Source organism: Stegodyphus dumicola, chromosome 3 (genome assembly GCF_044657685.1).
Source record: "Stegodyphus dumicola isolate Sdum_Otavi_A_Nest chromosome 3, ASM4465768v1".
Classification (NCBI taxonomy): Eukaryota; Metazoa; Arthropoda; class Arachnida; order Araneae; family Eresidae; genus Stegodyphus; species Stegodyphus dumicola.
The window spans coordinates 171,667,356-171,694,061 of record NC_140770.1 but is presented as its reverse complement, the minus strand read 5'-3'; the positions used below and the strand labels follow the sequence as shown (position 1 = coordinate 171,694,061).

At 34.7% G+C, this 26,706-nt stretch overlaps 1 protein-coding gene across 1 annotated transcript in view; it reads left to right on the top strand.

Annotated features, from left to right (window-relative positions):
• LOC118186930 (otoferlin-like) overlaps nucleotides 1-26,706 on the top strand; it is a 963,443-nt gene that overhangs the window by 804,431 nt on the left and 132,306 nt on the right. Inside the window, exon 28 of the mRNA XM_085813615.1 lies at nucleotides 1,833-1,967. Within this exon, the coding sequence (XP_085669741.1) occupies nucleotides 1,833-1,967 (135 nt within the window). The remainder of the gene's footprint in view (nucleotides 1-1,832; nucleotides 1,968-26,706) is intronic.

Sequence of the window (26,706 nt, the reverse complement as noted above, 5' to 3'; positions counted from 1 at the left end):
CAGAGTCTGAGGGCTGGTACTACAGGTTTATGAAAAGGCAAGGCGTATCAATACGCACAAAAACAACTATTGCACAGAAAATGCCAGCAGATTATGAAGAAAAAATACTGGCATTTCATAGATTTGTTATAATTGCACGCAAGAAAACTTCTTTTGAGGTCGGTCAAATAGGAAATATGGATGAAATTCCACTCACATTTGATGTACCATCCAACAAGACTGTGAGCATTAAAGGGTCTAAATCAATAACCATAAAAACCACAGGTCATGAAAAAACCCGATATACGGTAGTTCTAACATGTTGTGCTGATGGCACAAAACTACCGCCGTTTTTCATATTCAAAAGAAAAACTCATCCGAAATAAAAACTTCCAACGGGTGTAATTGTTCATATTCATCCGAAGGGCTGGATGGACGAAGCTGGAAGGAAACTGTGGTTACAGAACGTATGGGCGAGGCGACCTGGTGGACTCTTAAGAAAACCCTCTCTTTTGGTTTTGGATCAGTTTAGCGCCCATAGAACTAAAACCATAAAGAATAAAGCGAGAGAATTAAAAACCCAGATAGCTGTCATTCCTGGCGGACTGACTAGCCAACTGCAGCCTTTAGATGTATCGGTGAATAAGCCATTTAAGGAAAAAGTGCGAGAACGATGGAACAAGTGGATAGGAGAGCCAGATTACGCCCTCACACCCTCAGGTAGAATGAAGCGGCCCTCTATTTCACAAGTATGCGAGCGGGTAAAAAATTCTTTGGAGGACGGAAAGGCTGAAGTAATTGTTAAGTCCTTTAAGAAGAACGGAATCTGCAATACTCTTGACGGAACAGAAGACGGCGCATTATTCGAAGAAGGTGATACTAGCGGTGACGGAAACAGTAGTGATGACGATATTCTCGTTTTGAATCTGTGTTTTTTTTTTTTTTTTTTTTTTTTGTTGTTTCTGATTTTTTTTTTTTTTTTTTGTATTATGCTTGATTGCTTGCCGTTCATTCATTTATTCATCATTGAAATTTACATATGTTCAAAATAGCTTGCCGTTTGTTAATTTTCCTTAATAAAAATATGTTTCGTAATTGCATTCAATGATTGTTTATTTGGCTTTAACGAAACGTTAGAACTAAAAGAAACCACATTTTAAGTTATTGTGGACTATTCAAACTTTTTTTCCTTGTGTGTGGCCTTCTAAATAAGGGTGCGTCTTATATGCCAGTGCGCCTTATATGCCGTCAAATACGGTATTTACTTTCAAATTTAAACTTTTCAGTTTTTCGCATTTCAAGTGTCTGAAAAGTAATAAAAGTAACAGTTTTTAATAACTTCTTTTTAATCGGATTAGTTAAAATAAAAATGCGTCAGATATCTAATTAGAAATATTAAATAGTTTTATGAAATGATAATAGTTGGACTCTTTAAAATCATAATATACATTTTTTATTATAACTCTTTCAGATGGCTGGTCACTGGAGCGTCTAGTTTTCAAAGAAATATTATAGAGAGTATAAAAAAATTGTATGGTGATCCCTAACACTCTATTGGGAATTCTAAAGTAAAAAAAGTGATGCTTAATGATAAAGCTGAAAAGGCAAAAAAAAAGTTATAATAGCTGGAGTGAGCCCAAGAGCAGACTGGTAACTTGAGATGCCCAGAAAGAGCATAAAAACGCCTTAAATCCCCTGCTGAGACATTAAAATCTGACTCCTTTCGGATTTTTCTTTTTTTTTTTTTTTTTTTTTCCCTTTCGTTTTTTGTGGGCGGGAGTATTAAATTTTGCTGCTGAAAACTGAGAATTTGTTTTTTCTGTGCTAAAAAATATTTTTATTTTCGTTTTCAGTTGTCCGAATCAGACGAGAAAGGAGCCATTCTTGAATTGCCTCGGCCGAAAGAAAATGTCTGGAGACCTGATCGAGGACCCATATTGCCAGTTCCATCAGTTATCAGACCGACACTTTCTAAATATCGCATAGAGGTAATCAAATACTTGAAAATAATCTCAATCCATAGTCGCAGTACTGTAATCCTAAACAAATAGTGCATGATCATTAAAAGGATGCCATGAAATTCATAATCGAAATACTGCAATCCTAAACAAATAGTGCGTGATAATTAAGATGACATCGTTATAAAACATTGTGACTTCAAAGATATTAAAGCCATTTTAATTATTCAAATTTTGAAAAGTGGTAAATAATTTAAGTTTTAATCAACAGGGTTGCTTAAAACATTAATAAGAACTCTCCAATATTTGGAACGTAGAGTTCTGCCAATGTTCTAGATATCAACTATGGTCTTGTCTAGTATTACTAGAAGCCATAAATTTTAAGAACTGCCACGAAATTGCTAAAGCTAATTTTAAGGCTGTTATGGACACCTGTCAAATTTTTTTTTGTTCAAATATGGCAAGAGCGCGTTGTACTTAATAGACTCATTGTCGCTAGATACGTCTTGCAGCTGTTATCGTAATTATGACACCAGAATTCAAAGAAACGTGTTATGGAACATAATAGTTTTCCAAAGTACATCGTACGGTAATTAGAATAAAACACGGCCTTCATACTTCGATACAATTTAATTTCGTAATTTTTCCGATGCATTTAATAACTTACCAAACATGGTTCATAAAATACTTCTCCACTTATGAAAGATAAATAACAAAGATGAAAGCCCTTTTTATTTCCCTTTTCTCGTTAATATCATTTGCGGTCGCTATTACCGTGCTGTTGCAATAATCCAAAGAAATGCTGTTGCAAACTAGCTGCGAGCTACACAATAAGATACTCTTCACATACTGTAATGGGATATTTTTTCCGGACGTGATCTCCTCCTGTTGAACTCGTCATGGCTTGAACCCATCACTTGATCTCCCAGTTAGTGAAATTTTCTTCTGACAAGGAAAACTTTTGGGCTTCTTAACGTCAGTCAAGAAGTTCAGGGCACTCAAGATATTCTGCCGTATACAGGCAGTCAAGAAGGCCAGATCGTTTAGAGCAGTGAAGATGATAGTTCAGTTCAGAATTCAAGTCAAGAAGATAGCTCATTTAAAAAGATAGTTTTGATAGTTCAGGGCAGTCAAGAAACCCTGAACATTTCCACAAAACGTTCACGAGATATTATGCAGGTGAACAGAATATTAAGTGTAAACTGTGGCATTCCACAGTACCCGGAAAACCGAGATCAGAGAATATAAAACGGGCGCGAAGTGGCAAATAGTATCATATATATGTACTATATGTAAGAAAAACAAATAATATGTTAAAGATTAAATTAGCAACGTAAATTCCCATTCTCTATTCTAAAAATAGTAACCCCTCTCTGCACTGCGTCATTTCGAAAAAAATATATATCATATGACTCAATTCTGATGATGTAAACGGAACTAAAACTCAACCAGCCAATAGTAATTTTACAGCAATATTAACTATCCAATCAAAATGCTTTGAAAACCAAAACTAACCCAGTTTGACTTCAGATTTCATCCTGAACGTACCGCACTTGCTTTCCGCGCTTTGACCTAGCTACTCTGCTTTCTATTTGCTCTGCTCTCTTGCTACAAAATTATCAAAAATGTAAGCCTTGTGGAACAGGCACATTTAATGTGCTGACTTGTGTGTAGCCGCTACATGTTGGTGAAAATAAAACTGAAGATTTAATCTGCATTCGCCTCCAATTTCCTAGTCATTTATGTTCAACGCCTCTGCACCATTCAAATTTCCTGCTGGTTATTGCTTCTGCTCCTGAATTTATTATATATATATATGTATATATAATTTATTTCTTAAACAGTATTGATTAATTGATTATATTATCTCCTAAGTTTAATTAAAGTAGAATTATTTTAAAAGTGTGAATCCATACCGGTAAGTTATATTTTGAAAGATGTTTTGAAGTAATTTGAAAGCAAAATGTTAATAATGTTTTAACGGGGACTGGAGTTAAATCATCATGAAGAATAAAATTTCAATTGTAAAAGGAAAAATTAAAACATGTAATCATTGTCATTGATCGGAAATTAGTTGACTTTTCAAGGGGAACAAACCAACTCCCGTTCAATGAACAATAATTGATAAAAATACGTAAATACGAAAGTGTTTCGTCTTTACTCGAGTTATAAGTTAAAGCCAAACCGGCAATTCTAGTCAGGCCAAATATAACATTATATATATATATATATATGTTTATATATGCGCGTGTGTGTGTGTGAGTTGCAAGACCGTATACCATATGCGATAAGGAGCATTTTTGACAAAACGAACGTGTGTCGTAAAACAGTGACTATTGCTTGAATTGTGTGGCATAGAGTACGAGTATGTTCAACCATTAACAAATGATACTGTGCAGAAATAAATACATTATACTCCACAACACTACCGACGGCATGGCTCCAAAGTACATTAACAGCGCTTTTCACAAGAAGTTGTTTTTCCTGTCAAGACATTAGGTTAATTGGAAGCAGGAGAGCTGAAAAATGAGCAACGCTTTCGCCGGGAATCGAACCACTGACCTCTGGAATACTCACCCTGCTTGAAGACTACTACACAACGAAGGCACGCTAAGAAGGCGGGAGAAATACCTTATAGTCCTGTCGCAGCAACAGACATTGCCCGTAATTGCCTATAAATAGAAATCAGCACGAAATAAAGAAGAAACGGCATTTTCGCACGTCTCTTCAGGTACACAACATGAAAAAACGCCTAGAATATGTATACGGTGTCGCGTAACAAGAGACGTGCAATTCACTACTGCCATTTAATGAAATATTGAAAGAATCAACTATCGCAATTTTAGAACCAGCGCCTGTTTTCCACACGTCCTCAAAGGCCTCTTCCGTTCCGGACCAAAATTTTAATGTTTGTGCCATATGTAACGGCGCGAAAGAGTTCTCGCGTTGGACAGTTGCCGATTCCGAACGATACCTGAATAATCCTAGTAAGCCACCTGGATGTCCGTATCCTCTGTTCCCTGCAACCTGTCTACGCCGACTATATATATTTGTTGTGAACACATCAGCTTTGCTAGCAGCCTGCCTAACCACCACATTACCTGGTTACCGTGCAGCCAGAACATAACTATGCCCCTAAATAATGTATGAATACGACAAGCACAACTTTGTAATGGGGACATTTTCATCCATTCATTATAAAATGCCTCAAATATCACGGATACCTAATGTTTACTAACTGATGACTGCAAACAGTGAAGAGCGTGAGCCAATACGCCCTGTTCTGGGAGCTTCGGATTTTACGAAATGCCACACTTTGCAATTTTTTAGGTGAATTCGCATGCTGCATCATCCCGCCTCCTTGATTGGTGTAGTTGTTAGCGACGTTGGCTGCTGTGCCGTTGGATTGGGGTTCGAATCCAGGAAAACACATGAATGTCTGTATGTGTACAGTTTCTGTAAGGAATGGAGGGCACTTAAAATACTGGCTAGCCGAAAGTTCTCTTTAATAGTTAGCGGTAGGATAGGAGGGGTGGGAGAGCTTGGACCATCCTCGGGGTGTTTGTTCTCGATTAGAATTGGCATGGAATTTCTCATCTAGTGTGGTGATACAATACTTGTTTGACCAACAGTGAAATTCTAATGTCCTGCTCACATGAACCTGGACCTGCTAACTAACCCCGCCGCCCTGATTGGGGTACAGTGGTTAGAGATGCTAACTATCGTGTTTGGGGGCACGGATTTGAATTCCGGAGAAAACATAGATTTTTGTACATGTAATGTCTGTGCTGTAAGAGAGCACTGCCGAATCGAAAATCCTGTCGAGTGGTTTGGTAGTAGGGAAACAGGTGTTTGAGACATTTTGATAAGTCTTCAGAGATTTCCCTATGAAAATTAGGCGGAGCTGCTTAAATACTGAAAAAGGCTGTACAGTTAGAAACTCAAATACAGTTAGTGGTTATTCCTGTCATAAACAATGGTGACTCTAGTTTCAAACAATGGTGACTCTAGTCTTCTCTTCCTGCTGAAACACTCGTGAAAATTTTCGAGGCGATTCTTGTCAGGACATCCTACAGGTTTTCATTTGATACACACGAAATTGAAATCTTTTAAGAGAAAGTCCGAACATTTTCTTATTTCTCAAACGCGATCCAGTTGGAAATCTTAACAGTATCTCAAGAAATGAAAAGAGCTTTGTTTAAGTTCAGTTTTAGACGGAAAGATTTTTAACCGTTCAGCTACAGTACAGATACTATGTTTGTGTTATATGATAACGTCTTTATTGATATGTGATCTCGTGAACATAATGATTAATAAGCATTTCAATACCTTCGATGACAAGTTGCACACCATACTCCATTTTCTTTTGTTTCATCAACACTGCAGTAGCGCATTTTGAATCTCTCTTTTCTTCATTTCCATTTCCAATTTTGAAAGATTTTATGCTGAATGCTGTATACTTCTTCGAAAGTCTCATCATTCTTTTTCGATGAACCTACATTTATTTTGCGACAATCCACTCCTTTCGAGTTTCCTTTCAACTTTGAAAGGTTTCTTGAGAACAAATAATCTTTAGGAGATTATCTGTTATCTAATTATACAAAACCATTCCCGTGATATTTGAAAAACCTTTCTTTTCCTTGCTGATATCCTTTCTAGGTCTATTTATTTTCTTTTTTAAGGATACAATAAGCCCCAGAAGTGCCTTCGAGTAACTAAGCAATATAAAGAAGCTTAAGGGCTTTTAATTAGCGTCTGGCTTTTACGCCTGCCGAGGACGTGGAAGAAATTTCGAGGAGGCTTTAGGTTTCAGCTTTAGTACGAGATTACTTCACGAATGCTTTTGCTCTGGAAGGAAATTACCGACCTCCTCTTTCCAGAAATTTCCTTCTATCTGGTCATTAAGTAAGTCATTCGTTTTCTTTAAGGAGGACTTGTAAGAGTCTAATACTTTAAAGGGAAGAAAGAATTCAATGAAAAGATCTGTAATCAATATTAAAAAAAACTGTTTCCCCCCCTTAATTTTTAACTGATCGTAAAATGTATAAATCCTTATCATATTTGGGTAAAAATATGTATTTTGATTATGTAGTTTACGTCTACGCAATATTTGCCTAATAAATGCTGTTTGTTTTGGGAGGGTTAATTTGTTACGTTTTCTAGTTGACATATAAGGTATTTCTCCCGCTTTCCTAGCGTGTCTTCGTGGTGCAGTAGTTCGGCACATTGGGCCGGTATTCCAGAGGTCCGTGGTTCGATTCCCGGCGAAGGCGTTTGCTAATTTTTCGTCTCTCTGTCTTTTTCAATTAACCTAATGTCTCTACAGACAGAATACCTATTTTTAAAATTCTGTGTCAATTTCCTTTTGTAATATCTGCATCAAGTTCTTTTTTTCGGCCAAGAAATCTGAAAACTCAGCTGTGGCTTCTCCGGTATTTTAGAACCGCAAATCTTTTAACTGCTTTTTGGATAGGTTAATCACTTATACCACAATACTATTAGCAGAAGTCTAATTATTCCTAACAATCTCCCACACTTAAAAAGCGTCGGGAGAGTCCCAAAATCCAGACAGCCAAATCCAGGTAATGATGATTTATCGTCCACCAGTTTAGTTCGGATACAGAAACAATTAGGTTTTTTTCGTGCCGGGATATGTGAGAAACAATCTGTGGCTTCGCATGAATCGAACAGCGAATCTTCCAATTACCAAGTAAATTTTCTAAACTCTTACATAGCAAAAGCACACACAGAAGAATTTTATGTTTTCTCGAAATTATTGTGTTATTTTTGATCATGCATGTACTGCTTCATTGCAAAACAGGATTCAGGTATTACTTGCAATTAGAACTTAACAGACACAAAGTAGCGTTTCTTAATTTTTCTGAAAAATAAGCATTTTCTATGCGAACGTTACCTGTACAATATACTCGAAACCTAACAGTGGAATTTTATGCTTTTGTTAGTTGTAGCATTATAAATGTGTACGTTTAAGTTATTCTGTTTTTCCAACTCGAGGATATGTAAGAACCTGATTGCATTATCTATCACCATAACAAAGTACCACAATATTTATCAATTCAAACCCAATTCTATTGCATTGAATTTCTTTACGTATTGCGAGAAAATGCACTTACTAGCAAAAGATTCACATAGCCCGAGCTGTATTTCACTGGATTTCTTCTGTTGGCGTGAAAAGAAAATAGATTTACTAGAAACAGTTTCACAAAACCGAAACTCTGTTCCACTGGATTTCTTTTCATAATACTAGAATTTACATTTACTAATAAAAGATTCACAATTCCAATTTCTATTCCACTGCACTGCTTTTTTATATTTGAAAAAATAGATTTACTAGAGAAAGATTCACGAAACAAAATTCCATTTAACTGGATCCCTTCTTCTGGTATTACTAGAAAATGCGTTTACTAATAAAAGATTCACGAAGCCCGAATTCTACTACATTGGAATACTTCTTTTGATATCACAAAAAAATAGATGTGCTAGGAAAAGTTTCACAAAACCGGAATTCCGTTCCATTGGATCCCTTCTTTTGGTATCCTGAGATAATGTATTTACTAGAAAAAGATAAAGTCCTAATTCTATTCTATTGAACTTCTTTTGGGGGGATTACTAAAAACTCCATTTACTAGGTTTTTTTTCTCCATTTACTCCATTTACTAGTCACATAACCCGAATTCTATTCCAATAAATATCTTATTTTGCTATCACAAGAAAATCAAGAAAAAGATTCACAAACTCCTGAGTCTATTCCACTGGACTTCCTGTCAAGGCATCAAAAAAAAAAACAAAATTACTAGAAAAAGATTCACATAACTGCAATCCTATTACACCTTTATAATGCTGTTCTAAAGCCAAGCAGCCGTGGCATTTGAGCTGGTGCATTGGACTGAAATTACTTAGCAAAATAGCATAACCAGGTTTTAGGCTTTAAATTGAACCTCTATGTAAAAATAATTTGAATCATTATTGTCTATCTTGCCAGCAAGAAGAAGAAAATAATTTTATTAGCATTGATAGTTTTTAATAACTTCGAGATGAAGTGAAAATAAATGTTTTAGTTTTGATTATTACGCTCTTATTATTAATTTAGCATTCTAAGATTTAAATTACATACGGGGCGATAATTCATCCGACACTACAACATAATTAGACTGGTGTTTAGAGTAAGCCAAGTTGATTTTCAGCTCGCAAGCTGAAAAATATTTCTTTCAACAGATTTACCTTTTTAACAATAAATAAGCTGCAATGGTCTCAGTGGCCTTAAAGTGTGTGAATCATCACTTTGAGACCACTATACCTTATTTTAATACCTTATTTTACATTATTTTACCTTAGTACCTTATTTTTACCCTGCTCATATCTTAATTACGGCAGTTTGAAGCAATTTTACATGGTCCTAATAAGAATTTGAAAAGCGTATAAGATATTTGTCCCGTCTTCTTAGCATGCCTTCGTGGTGTGATGGTCAGCACACTCGGCGCAATCTCTTTTCAAGAGATTCGAGGTTCGAGTCCCGGCGGGAAATTGCTCATTTTTCACCTCTTCTGCTTCCAAAATATCCTAATGTCTCTACAAGCATTTAAGACTTTAATGATTTAGAGACCAAATTTGCATTATTTTTACTACTATTAAAAGCAAACGTGAGTAACGTCCCCGGAAATCTACAAAAGGAGCTAATTAATTTTACACGGTGATACAAATATTATTCAAAGATCTGAAGATATACATTTGATGATTTTTTTCGTCTTTATCAAAAGATAAGTACTGCCAGATACGAATTTTGCAATAAGAATAAATACTTTATCTTTGAGTGCATTTACATGTGAACAGTTCTTTTCCCTAGTTAATAATTAATAAGTACAGACCCCATAGGATCTATGAACATCTACAGTTCATGATTTAGATATTTTCTAGAAATTTTGCCGAATGTTATAAGATTTATCGGAACCGAAATACCAAAAGGTCTTATAGAGTAAGCCAAAGGTCTTATAGACTTAAGAGTGAAAGTTGTTGTAAAAAATAAAAAAGTTTATATATTTACGTACAAATATATGTGCTGGATTTTGGATGGCGTGTAGGCACGTCAGCCCTACAAGCCATCCAAAATCCAGCACACACGTCCACAATTATCAAAGAAATTCAGTACCATCTAAGGCAGACAGAGCTTCTGTATGTTCGCCTGGCATAGACGAAAGCCCACGCAGGAAACACCTGTAACGAGGCGGCCGACCTCCTCGCGAAAGACGCAGCCGTCAACAAAGAAGCGGAGGAATTGGAAATTCCATGGCCACACTCTACTTTGAAACGACATCTCCATCTGCAGGCTTTCGCTAAGTGGCAGGAAGAATGGGACACTGCACAAACAAGCAGGCGTACACACTACCATCTAATGTACGTAAATCCTGCCCGGCTATGTTCTAATACGCACTTGGTGCGCTATATCACGGGACATGGGCCTTTCCCTGAGTACTTTGCCAGGCACGGCATGACTGACACAGATCAGTGCAGTTGTGGCCACCTGGGTACTCCGGAGCATTATGTCACGACCTGCTCACTTACCAGCGAACTGCACATACGTATTCCAACTGTCAATACGCAGGCCTTCTGTAAATTCATGATTAAGCAGAAGCACCTATGTCGACAGATCATTAAAATCATGAATTTACTTGCCAGACACGGCACTGACCACCTTTACGCAGTCGAATAATTAGTGCAAGGCCTGCATGGCTTTTGAGAAATGTCTCCTCAGATAACGCAAATATAGCGCTGAACAAGCAAACTCTACCAACAGTAAGTCAAACATGACAAGTATACCACGTATGTATACGTGTACTGTATATACGAAGCGTACCGCAACATCTCAGCAGTACTAATCAAAATTCAAGCAATGTAAGTAACTTAAGAACCAGTATATAAAATAGTTCATGCACATCAGCAAGTATGCGCGAACATCTCCACTAATTTAAGTGAATATTACTATGGATGACGTGTCAGACAAAGAAAGTACACAGCTGACTTCCGGCTCTGTCTAGACCTGAATTGCAAGTATAATGCTACCCAATGCCCAGCCCCATAAGTGGCTGCACAAACTAACTGCTTTAAATACGTGTATTTAAATGTAAATGTCGCATCGGATGTACTGAACAGTCAAAGTACAATATCTTAGAATATGTATGCAAAAGCATATGTATAGTACAATCCTGCGCATACCGCAGTGGCATAGCAAGATGCGCCTATGAACAGTAGAAATGTATACTTACATGCCCCGGTATGTCAGACATCCTAAGCTCATTTGCATGACTGCCAGAGCAATTATATTGCTCAATATGTATCAAAATCTAATGTCACATTGAACATAATAAAAACACTGCTGAATCCGAACACTGCACAAATTGTAAATGTAATACCACGTAACGCAAGTGTAACGTCATTTCTGAATAGTAATGTAAAGTCATATGTAATGTTGTATCGAATTACGTAACATAATATAGAAAATACTTACAGTACCGCATTATATGCAAACACTGTCATAAATAAGTATCTATGTGTCTGTACAAAAATCTCACAGGTACAGCAGGACCTCAGATGTAGCTGCCTTGAGCACCTATAATTTCTATATATCAGGTCTGCCTGTACGCCATCCTAAAGCTCAATCACATAAAAGCAAGAGCAAATATAGTGTTATAAATATGTTCTATATGCAATGTTACTCCTGACAATGTATTTACAGAGTTGAATCTGCATAATGTAATTCGTAAATGTAATGTCAATGATGGTAATGTAATACCACTATTATCTCATATCTCATATATAATGTCAATGCCGTATCGCATAGTGTATATATAAGACATGCAATGTCATAATTATGAAAATATGTATATGCACAGCACTATTTATACGTGCACTGCAGTAATTCAGTTGCAACCGCCTTCTGCACACATGTAGTGTATATGTACTAGCCCTGCATGAAAGCTCTTCCCAAGCTCACTTGCGTAATTACAGGAATAATTATTATGTTCTATACGTAGCTATATGCAATGTCACTTCCGATAAAGTAAATACAATGCTGAATATGCATAATGTAATTGTAAACGTAATATCAATTAATGTTAAGTATAATTCCTTAATTGCTTTATAAACTGTAATATTAATGTCAATTTTGTATCGTATAATGTACACTGCTAAAAAAAAAATGGGACAGTGCTATATCTCCCGTTCTACTGGGTCGATTGACAAAATTCAAACTGCGTTTTTCATGTCTCGAAAGCGCGACTTAGGATATATATTAGATTTATATATAGCACTATTTTAACATAGGTATTTTGACACAAAATCGGACTTTTTCTGAAATAACATACCAATTTTTTTACATATTTCGATTCTACGACTCAAATTACGCCAGAATATCACGTTTTGTAAAAATAGTACGAGTAGTTTTTAAAATATTAACTCTCAAAATTTTAGCTCCTCAATGTTAATTGAATTTGGCAAATATTTATTAATATCTCTTTTTTCATTAAACGTTTTTGATTTTTTCTCTCACATTTCGAAATTTATGTTGATTCCAAATAAAATTTACCCATTTTTTGTGTTTTATTTATTAAATTTCTATTTTTAAATAATTTTTATAAATTTTTCGAAAAAAATTTTGAATTATAACCTATAAAAATTTTACCATCATCTTAAAGTAGTTGTATTTTTAAGCATATCTGCAAAAAATTAGACTTTTTTATTCAAAATTTTCTAAGATATACACGAATTTACATATTTTCGCGTTTTGAAATTTGGCATCTTTTTTTTGAGCGATAATAACGCCAAATGTGGTTTATGGATTTTTGTTACAGTGAATTGCCACAGCTATTTTTAACCTTAAATTTCAAGTAAAATTTTACGGAGAATTAATTATACGAAATATTTTCCCTCAATGATGCGTAATAAATATTTATTAATACTATATGAAAAGCTTTTTTTTTAAATTACAGATATTATTCAAATTTTTAACTATTTTTTTTAATTTCTCTGTTTCTTCCTTTTTTAAAAAAAAATAAGAGTAAATTTTTGTAAGAGTAAATTTTTACCTTCGGCGTTTTATCGTCTGCTACTTTATTTTAACTTTGTTTAAATAGAAGTGTCTAAAACTGAGATTTTTCGTTTGATGTTTATTTTAATTTTATGAAAATATTTTATGACATTAACTGCATAATTTATTTCTAAAGAAACTGTTGCTTATGAAGTGGCTGAAAGAGCGGCTGATACTATCATCCATATTTTTAAAGTACAGCATATTTTTATAGAAACATACAATTTAGAATAATCATTTTTATAAAAGTCAAATTGTGATATAAACATAAAACTCTCTAGAGACTGGATTAATGGAAGTTCAATGGTTATGTAGAAATGATCTGCAGCTACTTATTGGCTGGATAAGTCAGCAGATTCTGTGGACAAGTAAGAATAATTATATAAACGACACACAACATTCTGTATTCAATTAACAACGAGGATACAATGTTTATTAAATGAATTTAAGAAGTTTTAAAACATAAAAAAATCAACTAATTTTTTATCCTAAAATGTATTTTTGTGCGTAGCGTATTTTCATTATATCCTTAAAATTCTAATTTAGAATGTAATTGTCAAGAACTGAATCCTAATCATTAGTAATATAATAAGTAATTAATAAGGTTATTAAAAAATCCTTCTTATAAAGTAATTGCAAATATTTTAAAAAACTTTCTGTCTAAAATGTCTGTCTTTCTGTGAATAAAAATATTTTTCTATGCAAATATTTTTAATTATATATTAATCAAGACTGCACACGATATTAGTTATTTACACTTCAATTCTCACCGTCAGCTCTAGTAGAAGTTACAAATCAATTATATTTAATTAAGGATTGGATTGGATTGGGTTGGATTATTTAATTATGGCAAAGCACACGAGGGTTATCTGCCTAAAGGGAGGGATTCCTTCGTGGAGGACTTTCTAAGGAAAACTGACTCGTATACACGTTACACATGGGGAAAACCACGAAAACGTCCATGCAGCCAGCCCGTTCGCGGGATTCGGACATCTGACCGAACTACCAGTGTTCAGCGTCTTTACCGCTCGGCCGCTGGTGGGTAACTTTAATTAAGGAATGACCATCTAAGTTTAGAAACAGCGTACCGTAACAGCAATTCAATTATTGGTGCCGTATCTTTCCTGTTACTCCCGATTGGCAAGCTACATGATTTTTAATGAGTATTCGGGTTTTGCTAGTAAATTCACTTGGAAATCGCGCTTAAACTAGGTTAGTTGCCTATTTGAACATAGAAAGAATATGGGAGCTATTTGGTTAAGATGCTTTCATAGAGAACCTTTGTAAAGAGAACCTAGAAAACTACGAAAACCAACCATGTAAAAGCCTGGGTTAGACTTCGCAATAAACAAGTAGTATTTAACAATCTTCAAATGCTAGGCAACTGGTGAGGCTCCAATTAAATCTCCAATTTAATATTTTATTTGTAAATATTTAAAGTATTGTTGTATTCTTAGACACAAAAAGCAGAATTTAAGTTTTGTTTAACTCGTTAGTAAACTACCAAGCCGTAGTGCAAATGAATATTCAATTTCTTTTGCAATAATTATATTCACTTAATATTCTTCGAATATGAGATAAAGAAGGAACGTTTTCGGAAGATTAAAGAAGTGTTTAAATCCAGTGATATTACGTTTGTCTTACAAGCTCAGGATCAAAACGATTCTGCAATTGCCCGAGTAGTTGACTTGTAAATGGCTGTGAATTAAGCAGATGACTTTTAATCTTACGTTTTCAGTCAGAAAACGTATTCCAAATGTTTTTTATTGCATGACAATGCATGTTTTCATTATTCAATAACCAGTCGGAGAACCGCTTGTGTTCCGAAAATAAAAATGTGTATTCAATCATCCTGCATGTTCTTGAAATTCGTCTTCTTATGATTTTTTTTTCTTTCCCAGAAACTAAAGTTGCCTCTCAAAAGAAAGTTTTTTGTCATTAAAGAGACAAAAGGAATATGATATCTACATTTAGAGGCATGTCAAAAACAGAACTCTACAAGCCTTCTCTTCCATTACATGTTGTGCAGTCAGACAAAAAGTTGCATCAGCGTAAATTCTATAATCTATTTTTATTACACTCTGATTACTTTATTAACATACAGTGAATATATACTAAATGGTTTACTTCAGCTTAAGTAATTCGGAATTGTTGTCGGAACACAGGACTTAAAAGATAAGTCAAATTAAATATTTCGATAACCCAGTATTAGAAAGTCCTCCACGAAGGCATCCCTCCTCTTAGGCAGATAGCCCTCGAGGCTTTGCTGTAATTAAATAACTAACTAATCTAACGATAACCCAATAAATTCAAGGTCGAAGTTTCAATATTTGATTTTCGGAGGGAGGGGAATTTTTTTCAGATTTCGTCCATTATTCTAAGTATATTTGCTTCGATTCTTTATTTTTCCATAAAAGCTAAAAATTTACGCATGGTATACATGTAACGCATAGCTTCAAATTAAAATTTAATAATATACAGAGTGGTTATAATTAAAGTTCCACATTGAAACGGTCATAAAAGGAAAATTACTGGATCAAATGTTATCAAGCTTGGTAATCATGTAAAGGAGGTCATAGGAATTTATTTTCCGCGAAAAAACGGAAGTTCCAAACCTCACACCAGGGGGGAAATGGAGCTGTATGCAATATTTTTAAACGAAATATGGGTCGGAATCTAACTTAACCTTTTGTTACACGGATTTAATATGCTGTATACCCTTAAGAAACTTTGAAGTAGGCAAATTACCATTTAAAGCGTTAAATTCGATAAAAGTCGAGTGCGCCATCCGTGTAAGTGAGAAATTCGTCCGTGACAACCATAAATTAGCGATTAGAAAATGTGAGATCGCAAATCACTCGCACAAGTGCGTACAATCTGGAAATCGTTTTCTTACAGATTGCTAATTTGTAATTTTTGAAGCCTGAATTCGGCCCTAAAACATACTGATGCAAAACGCTTTTAATCGATTTGAGCCAAAGAAATCCCTCATGTTATCTATCTAGTTCCATTGCATTCTCCTTCTCATTCGATTGCATAGCAGTCATTCCACACCGTTTAGTGTTGAATGACAGGTAGTTTTATAACTGAACCATTTTTCTTTGAATAGCAGTCGACAGCTGGAGTACTGTGATTGCAGCTCACTTAGAGTCAATGTTAAAATGTTTCGTGATACATGAACTGCAGTAACGTGGCATTTTAGATACTACGATTTTTATGCAGGGCTTGCTCCCACCTCACGTGTGCCGCACAGTTACTTAGGCAACATTTCACAAATGAACGTCTTATAGGCCAATATTTCCCCTCTTCCCACCAGACCTCAACCTCTGTGACTTTTAGCTATGGGGTTTTCTCAAAAGAACTATTTATGGTGATAATCTAAACAATTTGGCAGAAATGAAAAATGTGATACACTGATATGCTAAGCGCTGCTGTTGAGAATGCAGTAACAGGATTTAACTTGCTTTCGGAAAATGCTGGACGCTACATTGAACATGCTTTGTAACACGTTTCGGAAAATATTAAACACATTTTAAACAGATGTTTTCGTGTCTTATTTCATTTAACAATCTTGTATACAGCGCCATTTTCCCCCTGGTGGTAAGTTTTTAATTTTTTTTTTTTTTTTTTCCCGCGGAAAATAAATTCCCATAACCTCCTTTACACGATTCCCAAGTTTGATAACATTTGGTTCGGTAGTTTTCCTATTATGACTATTTCAAATTAGAACTTTAATTATAACCACTATGTAAATTAAACTTTAAAACTTTTACAGTTTGGTTCAAGTCCCAGCTTTAAAAATATATATATAAATATCATCTTTTATATTAATCCTCTTAGAAAGAATGTTTTAAGAAGCTAATTTTTCTCTCGCGTTATAGATTGTATAAGAAAACATGATCTTTAATATGATTTTGATTGTTTCAGCCGATATAAGAATTGGGTTACTCGGTGTTAGAGAATAAACCCTGCTGGACTGTTTTATTTCTTTGTCATTTAGAAAAAATCTTTTAATTAAAATATTTATCCTTTGGACTTCGCTTTAAACTTTATTTTTAGTTAAAATGACTAGAAAATGAAAAGCTGTCTTCGGCTGAAACGCAATTCATGTAATTGATATTTTAAAAAATTGACAAGAATGCAAAATTTATGGAAGTCTAGCAATCGAAAAATCTTAATTTTCTTGTGTGTGCACTGGAAATAACTGTAGAAGGAAAGAAGAAAATTAGGGAGAAAAGTAAGCAAAAATTTGCAGGGAAATTTGGCTGTCAGACATACCAAGATGTTTCAAAAAGTTGCACGCTTTTGAATATACTTTCAGGATACTTCAAAGAATTTAGGTGTTCAAAGAAAAAACACTTGGACGTGTACACCAGCAAATACCATCAAAGAAAAAACACTTGGACGTGTACACCAGCAAATACCATCAACTGAGCTTGTGGTCAACAGAAAAGACAAAAACGATATCATTGTAGATTAAAGAAAAGAGGGACTGGTTTTAAACTATATGGTTGTATAAATTTAAATCACGTTATAGAACATCATATCGTATCATAAATGGAGAATCCCATGATTTTCTCATTCGAATTATTTGAAGATTCAGGAGTTTATCCAGTGATGTATGTGGATGTCACCTAAAGATATTTTTTTTTCCCCTGATGAAACAGCGGCCGAGCGATAAAGTCGCTGAACGCTGGTAGTTCTGTCCGAGGTCCGAATCCCGCGAACGGGCTGGCTGCATGGGCATTTTCGTTGTTTTCCCCATGTGCAACGTGTATGCGAGCCAGTTTCCCTTAGAAAGTCCTCCAAGAAGGCATCCCTCCCATTAGGCAGATAGCCCTAGTGGGCTTTGTCATAATTAAATAAACCAAAACTTCTTGATGAAACCAGTCTTTCCTTTCATCTCATACCTTCAAAATGTTTAGCCTCTAAAGACTGATAAAGACTCTGACCAAATATTGATGAAATGGATTGAATTGAATTATTAAGTTACGTCAAAGCAGGGTTATCTGCCTAAAAGGAAGGATGCCTTTGTGAAGAACTTTCTAAGGGAAATCAGCTGGCATACACGGTACACATGAGAAAATCCACGAAAACGCCCATGCAACCAGCCCGTTTACCGGGATTCGAACCCCTGAGTGAACTATCAGTGTTCAGCGACTTTACCGCTCGGCCGTTTGTGGGCCTTTATCAAATGGAAGGCGATAACTTTATTTTAAATGATTGTCAGAAATATCAAGATATTTCGAAAATTTGGATGCTTTTTAATATACTTGCGGAATGCCTAAAGAAAAAGAGCAAGAATAAAGTAGAATGCCTGAAGAAAAAATAAATTTTACGGTAAAATTTAGTATTTGTATTTTTTTTAATTTAAAACTTTTTAATCTTATGATATTTGATTCTTACGATTTCAAAAATAAAATACTTGACTAAAATATGAATAACATTTAAGAAGCCATATGTAGGATAAAATTGTGTAAAGCAATGGGCACAATGATAAAACTGTTTAAAGCAGTGTATGCAAGTCATCCTAAGTTAAAATGTCGCAATCCTAAGTTAAATGTCTCACTTATTTATATATATCTTTTCTGAACGGAACATTGAAAGGCGTGTTAACTGTGCTTTACTGTATTTTCTCTTTTAATATATGCAGTTTTTTCAAACGCATTGTAGTCTGGGTTACAAAGTATTCCTCCGAAAGAAACGCAATTCATATAAATAAAATCAAATTCTGGAAAATTTATACTAATAAATAAATTTAAAATGCTCAATTCGAAGGAATAAATAGAAAATTTTAAAACAATTATCTGAAGAGACAATGCAACACAAACAATTTAAATAAAGGTTAAGAATTTAAAAATTACCTAAAATAATAACTATGACAAAAAATATACATAAAGAAAACTATTTGAAAAAAAATAAACGCTGCACCTTTAATTACGCATTTCGAATAGGTAAGTAGAAATTTTGAAAACAGTTATTCGAAAAAAAAACATGCAACTTAAACAATTAAAATGAAATTCGAAAAAGAAAAAAATTACTTAAAATAATAAGTTATAATTAAAAATATAATATAAAGAATATTATTTGGAAAAAAGGAACGATGGTGACTTTTTTTCCTCTCACGGGAAAGAAAACTAGGTTGCCATATATTAAGAAGTTCGCCAAGTGAACTATTCTTGGCGCAAACTGACAAAAAAGTGCCAACATAAATTTGTGACTTTCTCCGTAAATTTCGCTCCAAATTTTACAAAATTTCATATTTAGGCGTAATTTGAGTCGTAGAATCGAAATATGTAAAAAAAAGGGTATGTTATTTCAGAAAAAGTCCGATTTTGTGTCAAAATACCTATGTTAGAATAGTGCTATATATAAATCTAATATATATCCTAAGTCGCGCTTTCGAGACATGAAGAACGCTATTTGCATTTTGTCAATCGGCCCAGTAGATCGGGAGTTATAGGACTGTCCCTTTTTTTTTTTTTTTTTTTTTTTTTTTTGAGCAGTGTACATATTGTTGAACTTCTAGACCACACCGAATAATAAAAGGTAAAATCAAGAATATGCAAATATGCATATGTATAGTGTCATAATCTTCTTGTTGGGCTTGTAGATTCTGGATATGTATTTAATTCCTACCGTAGACGTATCGTATTGTGGGCGTTGCATAAAACAGCCATTTTAACGGCACAAAATTTTATTAACACACAAATAAAAATAATAAGTACAAACGGTTAACACACAAGTATAACTTCGTATTTTGCATCTAAGCTGACATACAGCACGTTTCCTTCGTTACTTCGCTACCACCTACTAATTACTCTTCTCTGGTAAGTCTCATGAGAGAGAGGCGTTGCAGGCCGTTCGGCTAAACTGCGCATGCGTGGTCATCACGTCATGACACCTCCCCTCGAAAAGATTTGATTGCGTCTTTTAATGACCTGTCAAATCCACATATATAAACATTTCTTGAAACAAAAATAAAATAACATTCATGAAATTTTCGAACTTAATTAACCAATTCTTACCATTTTTAATTAAAATCACGTCAACATAAATTCAGTAATCCTATTCATTTAAAAGGATGTAACATTCAAATAACTTTTCAACCTTAAATCCTTCACATAATCATAATCATATAAGCAGTTATCATATAAACGAGACAATACAATCAATGATTTAAAATTAAACATAATACTTTAGCAAACCCTGGCTAAATCTTTAAACCTATTACATAACGTTAGGGGTAAAAAATTAGCATTTTAGCTCAAAAAAAGTTCAAACTAAACAGTCAAAATGTCTTATAGTTCATAGTTCACAATGCCAGTCATGCTCCACTCACTGGGGAATATAATCATGTCATCAATATAAGAATCGGCGTAGTCTTTATGTTCGGCGAGAAGTTTGTTCATAGTTCTCTGAAAAGTTGCAGCGGCATTCTTTAATACAAAGGGTAAAACTACAAAGGCATATTGTCCTCTGTGAGTCACAAACGACGTCAAAGGTTGGCACTCGGGCTTCAGTCGTATCTGCCAGTACCCTTTAAGAAGATCAATCAAAGTGATGTATTTGGACTTTGACACCTGGTAAATTAGGTCTACAGTGTTTTTCATCGGGAAGGCATCGGTTTCCGTCTGTGAGTTCAGGTATCGATAGTCCACACATAATCTAACAGTTCCGTCTTTATTTGATACCCAAACTACCGGATGTGCATATTCACTCTCCGACTCAACAATTAGCTCTAGCTGCAATAGCTCATCTATTTGTCGATCAACTGCATTTCGTTAGAACTTCAGGTATTCGATACGGTTTCTGCTTTCTTGGCATACTTCCAGGTTTCAGTTTGATGCTGTGTTCTCTCACATTGGCGATTTTCGGAATACCAGTTCTTAGGTTCTTATACCTTTTTAAAATTTCTATAAGTTCTTTCTTCTTATGCGGTTCAAGGTGCGTAAAATCACATTCCTCATTAGAATAGTGTTCTTTTGCTTTCCGTGGAACAATTCTTGAAACGTTTTCAACTTCGCCGAAATCAATATCTGTATCATATATCACACCGACATTATTCACGGCGGTATTGAACTCTCGTATCTTGTTTGCGTGAACGTGCTTCGATGAATTGTCAGGCATTTGTACTATGTAACTATAATCAGTATGCTTTTTGATGATCGTAGCAGGTCCCGTCCATTTGGCATAAACTTTGTTTTGGCTATCAGGGATTAAAACTGTAACCCTGTCACCTTCCTTGAATTCTTTATGACGAGTCTTTCGGTTACGGTAGAATGCATAAGCTTGTTGCTTTCCAACATCTGTAAGTCCTGCGTATTCAGCAGCCTTTTCCAATTTCCTCTTCAAATCATTCAGATAATCGGTAACTGAACTTAACTGTCCATGAGGAACAGGAGTTTCATTAGTCCATGACGATTTCAAAATAGACAACGGGCGATTAGGACGTCTTCCATAAAGCATTTGGAACGGACTAACACCAGTCGTAGCATTAGGAACTTCTCGATAAGCCCAAAGTAAGTACGGTAGATGTTTCTCCCAATCTTTGGAATGTTCTCTAACGGTATGATGTATCATTCCCTTTAAAACAGCATTAAATCTTTCTACCAGGCCATTTGAACTTGGATGATAAGGAGACGAGAACCTTGGGGACGATCCGATCCTTTTCAAAAACTCTTGAGTCAACGAAGCAGTAAAATTAGTTCCTTTATCTGAAGCAACAATTTGAGGAATTCCTGTGCGTGAAAAGATTTGCAACAATGCATCGCATGTTGCTTTGGCATTCAAATTCTTCAATGGCACCGCTTCGGGCCACCTTGTACATTGATCAACAGCACACAGAACATATTTGTAACCTCTACAGATTGGCTCTACAGGTCCTAGGATATCCACATTAATTACCTGGAATGGTTCTTTAGGACGTGTTACTGGCGTAATCGGAACTTCATCAAAGGGACGCTTTTTCGCTTGAAGTTGACAAGAAGTACAAGCACTGCAGTATTAATTCACATCTTTCTTGATTTCAGGCCAATAGAACGAATATTTCAAACGTTCGTCTGTCTTCTTGGTTCGCAGGTGACTTCCCCATAAGCTAGAATGAGCTAAGTCCAAAATTTGTTTTCTTCTTTCTTTGGGAACGACTAACTGGTAAACTCTTTCTCCTAGAACTTTATCTTTATGAGACAAAAAATTGTCAATAACAATAAAGTTATTACTTCCGTTCTTAACATTTTGCCAGCATGTTTTTAAAGATGCGTCATTCATTTGTTGCATTCGAAACAGTTCTGAATCCGAAACACATTGATCGTGTCTCGTGCTACCTTTGGAATCATCCTTACCTGTATCTTCATATACAAGAGCACAACATTCTATTATCTTCTTAACAGTTTCACTACATTTTTCATTAATTAGGTTTTCCCTATCATGGTTAAGTATTTCGTCAAAATTTTCATTTTCATGAAAAGGCATTTCACCGAAACTATCAGTAGCAATGTTCACATTTCTACATTCAAAATTAAACTTTCTTTTATCATCTCCCCTTAACTCATTAAAAGCACTTAACGACAAGAGTAAATCATTACATAACTTATCCACCATTGCACATGTTATAAAAATAGGTGACATAAATTTATCATTTTCAGAATATATTACTAAAGGTAGGTTAATGAGAGGAGCTTTTAAAGCTTGCCCGAAAGCTGACGTGAGGATAACACTTCCATGTGGCGTACGGTATTTTTCTGGTACAGTGTTGGCCTTGACAACGGTTAATTGCGTGCCTGTATCTGCTACTGCATTAATTAATTTACCATCACATATAAGTTTAACGGTTGGCAAGTCATCTATTAATTCTTTAACTTCTTGATTCGCAGTAAAATATTTAGAAGAAAATCTTTGCAGTTACGGCGTTAGAATTATTCTTAATTTCTTCTTTAGCAACCCTTTCCTTATCTTCATGCAACAATATATTATGATACTTAGAATTACATTCTGAACATTTTAATTGAGAAGGGCAAATTTTTGTTCTACAGTTCCTTTCGAAACAAAGAAAGCACCGATTTGAAGCCCTTAAACTCTTTTTCCTTTCTTCCGGAGACATAACGCATTTTTCCGAAGCATGATTTTCGCTTTCGAAAATTAAGCAAGGGAAAGTTCGAACAACTGCAATTTTGCTTACATTAGGGGAATAGCTGGCGTCAAATTTGTTGGCGTTGAATGAATTCCGAGTGTGGAAGTTGTTTCACGTTTCATTTGGTTGAGAATGCCTTCCAAGAGAATTAGCGTGACTCTTAGAATAAAATAAATTTAATGAAGTTCGTTCGCGACTTTCAAATTCCCGTTTTAGAAATTTCATGAGGTTGTCGACATTAAAAGTTTCCTCATCTGCGTTTTGACGAGCAAAATCAAGCGTTATATCCTGAGGTATGCATTGCATTAACAAAGGGTATAATAAATTTCCATACGATTCGGTCTTGACCCCTATCGAATTTAGTGACCTTACTTGTACGTTGCAGGTATCATACAATTTCCTCAAAGAATTAATGTCATTAGAACTTCGGACAGGCAGTAAATTTAAAAGTTTATGCATGTAAGAATTAATAAGGAGATCTTTTCGACCATATCTCTCTTTGAGAATTTTAAAAGCTTCGTCGTAGTTTTCTGGAGATAAAGAAAAGCCTTCTGTTGTTTTTAAAGCTGCACCGCCTAACAGGCTAAGCAAGTAATTAAACTTATCTACTTTAGATAGTTTTTCGTTTTGATTTATTGCCGTGTCAAAAGAATCGTAAAATGTCTGCCACATTTCAGCATTCCCATAAAATTTATCAATCATAATATTTGGCAATTTAACGTTATAATCAGAACTTTTATCGACACCAGAAATAGATAAATTGTTACTATCATTAGAAGAACCATTAGAAACTAGCGAATCATTGCTATTTCTTTTTTCTTTCAATAATTTTGTGCCTCTAAAGCTCCATTTCGCAATATTTTCTTCGTATTCCAAGGCACTTTCGATTTCGGTTTCAATGTCATTAACATCAGTCAAAGTTTTAATTTTTTCGTCTAACGCTCTCAAAGAAATAGCTTTTACTTTTAAAATTTCCTGTGATTCTTCAAGGTCTTCAAGGTTACCGGCTGCAATTAATGATTCAATAGCATTTGTTACTTTAGTAATGGCTGAACGAATAACTTTCCGTTCTTTCTTAGATTTCGTTAGCTCTTCAGCCATTTTTGTAACCTTGAATTCCACTTTACCACAAAATAAATTGAACAAATTTCTTACCTTTCTGAAGACTCACTTACGCATTTATCCGTGAAGTTTGCAGAATGACATATCCTCCTGTTTCTGACACCACTGTTATAATCTTCTTGTCGGGCTTGTAGATTCTGGATATGTATTTAATTCCTACCGTAGACGTATCGTATTGTGGGCGTTGCATAAAACAGCCATTTTAACGGCACAAAATTTTATTAACACACAAATAAAAATAATAAGTACAAACGATTAACACACAAGTATAACTTCGTATTTTGCATCTAAGCTGACATACAGCACGTTTCCTTCGTTACTTCGCTACCACCTACTAACTACTCTTCTCTAGTAAGTCTCATGAGAGAGAGGCGTTGCAGGCCGTTCGGCTAAACTGCGCATGCGTGGTCATCACGTCATGACATATAGCATATATCATATACTTACTGCAGCAGTTTAGATGTAGCTGCCCTTTGAAAACCAGTAGTGTATATGTACAAGCCCCTGCAACTAAGCCCTCCCAAGCTCACTGGCAAAATTGCCGGAACATTCATATGTCCAATATGTAACCTAGCAAAGTCACTCCTGACAACGTCATATCAATGAGGAATTGCAAATGTAACGTCAAATAATGTTAAGTGTGATACCATTCTTTGCCCATTAACTGATAGATAATATGCCCCATGTCGTATCGCATAATGTATATATATTACCAAATTATAGATCGTATCAAATAATAATTTACAATGTCATAAATAAGTTAAATGTAATGTATAGCATAAATCATACGTGTATTGCAGAAATTTAGTTATGGCTGCCTTCTGAACACTTGTAGTGTATAAATGTTTACGCCCCAGCAGGTTAACTCTCACAAGCACATTCGCATATTTGCCGGAGCAATTATAACGTTCCAATACGCAGCTTTATGTAAAGTCACTCCCAACAATGTAAACACAGATAGAATTTGTGTACAGTTTTACTTGTTAATGTATTACCCAGTAATGCCAAGTACAAAGTATAGTATACATGTAAATGTATAGCTCTCGTGAGGCTGCTCTCTAGCCAACTTTAGATAAGGATGGACGTGGTGCTGTACTTAATTTTTACGGCAAAGGGACAGTGCTCACGTCCACCGTCACTTATCACTTATCACTTATGTGCGATAAACACAAATCTAATAACGTATACGGTGTAATACTCTTTGGTAATATAAACTAAATACAAAGAGGGAATTATTGCTGTGTCTGAAAAGAATATAAGAAGTATATAAGAAGTATAATATAAGTCTTAAGAAGGTTTAAAAACAAACCTTTTTATTAAATCACGACTTGAACATAAACACACGACTTGTGCATCCAAATCAACCATCATTTGTGAAGATGAAACTTAAATTAATAGTAAATTTCAAAATTTAAAGCTATGTCTAGTATTCAAAGGCTACACAATTGATTTAACGCGAAGCTGGCTGAAATTTCTCACTGGTGCAACAATATAAATGTTGGCAACTGTAATGCAAAGTCGAAGAATGCAGTCTTATCTAAACTAGCTGAAACCTAGTAACATGGTCTCCAGAGGTAGAAACACGCTCTGTCTTACAGTCCAAAAACCTGACCTTAAATACTCTTAACCTGATTTGGTTTCTGGTAGGAAAGGGAAGGGAAAAGTGCCAGTAAAGATCTAAATCATAATAATTGATTAGATTAACATAATGGAACTTGACATAATGAAAATTGGTTGTCGTTTATTTATTCCTGTCTTTTGTGGTTCTTGTAAAGTTATCTTAATTTGCTTGTTTTTAGTTTATGTAAGTTATTCATTTGTTTATTCAACAAATTAGAATTATTTCAAATAAGTGTCAGTCTAAGCCAGTGATTCTCAACCTTTTTTTGTCGCGGCACACTTTTAAAGATTTCAAAATTTGGCGGCACACAGAGGAAAAGATAATTTTAAAAGTTGTTTACTTACCTATAATACACTGTGTAAAATAGTTTATGATAATAATTTTGAATGTAAAATAAAACAATATGTACTATAAAAACAGCACTACGTTTATTAAGGGATTAATTAACAAGTTAATAACAAGAATACTTTTAATGAGAAATTTCAGCTTGATGTTTTTTGATAATTTCTTTTATAATTGGTTGTAAAAATGACAATATTACTTTCATATCGTCTGCTACAAATGACAAAAGATAAGAATAAATAAACGACAACCAATTTTCATTATGTCAAGTTCCTTTGTGTTAATCTAACCAATTATTATGACTTAGATCCTTACTGGCACTTTTCCCTTACGTTTCCTTACCGTTTTTATGTTGATTAATATTGAAAATCTGAATGTAGAAACCTGTAATAATATTTTAAAAGCCTTTTTAGACATCATGGTATAATCGCATCTAATGTTAATCCGAAAT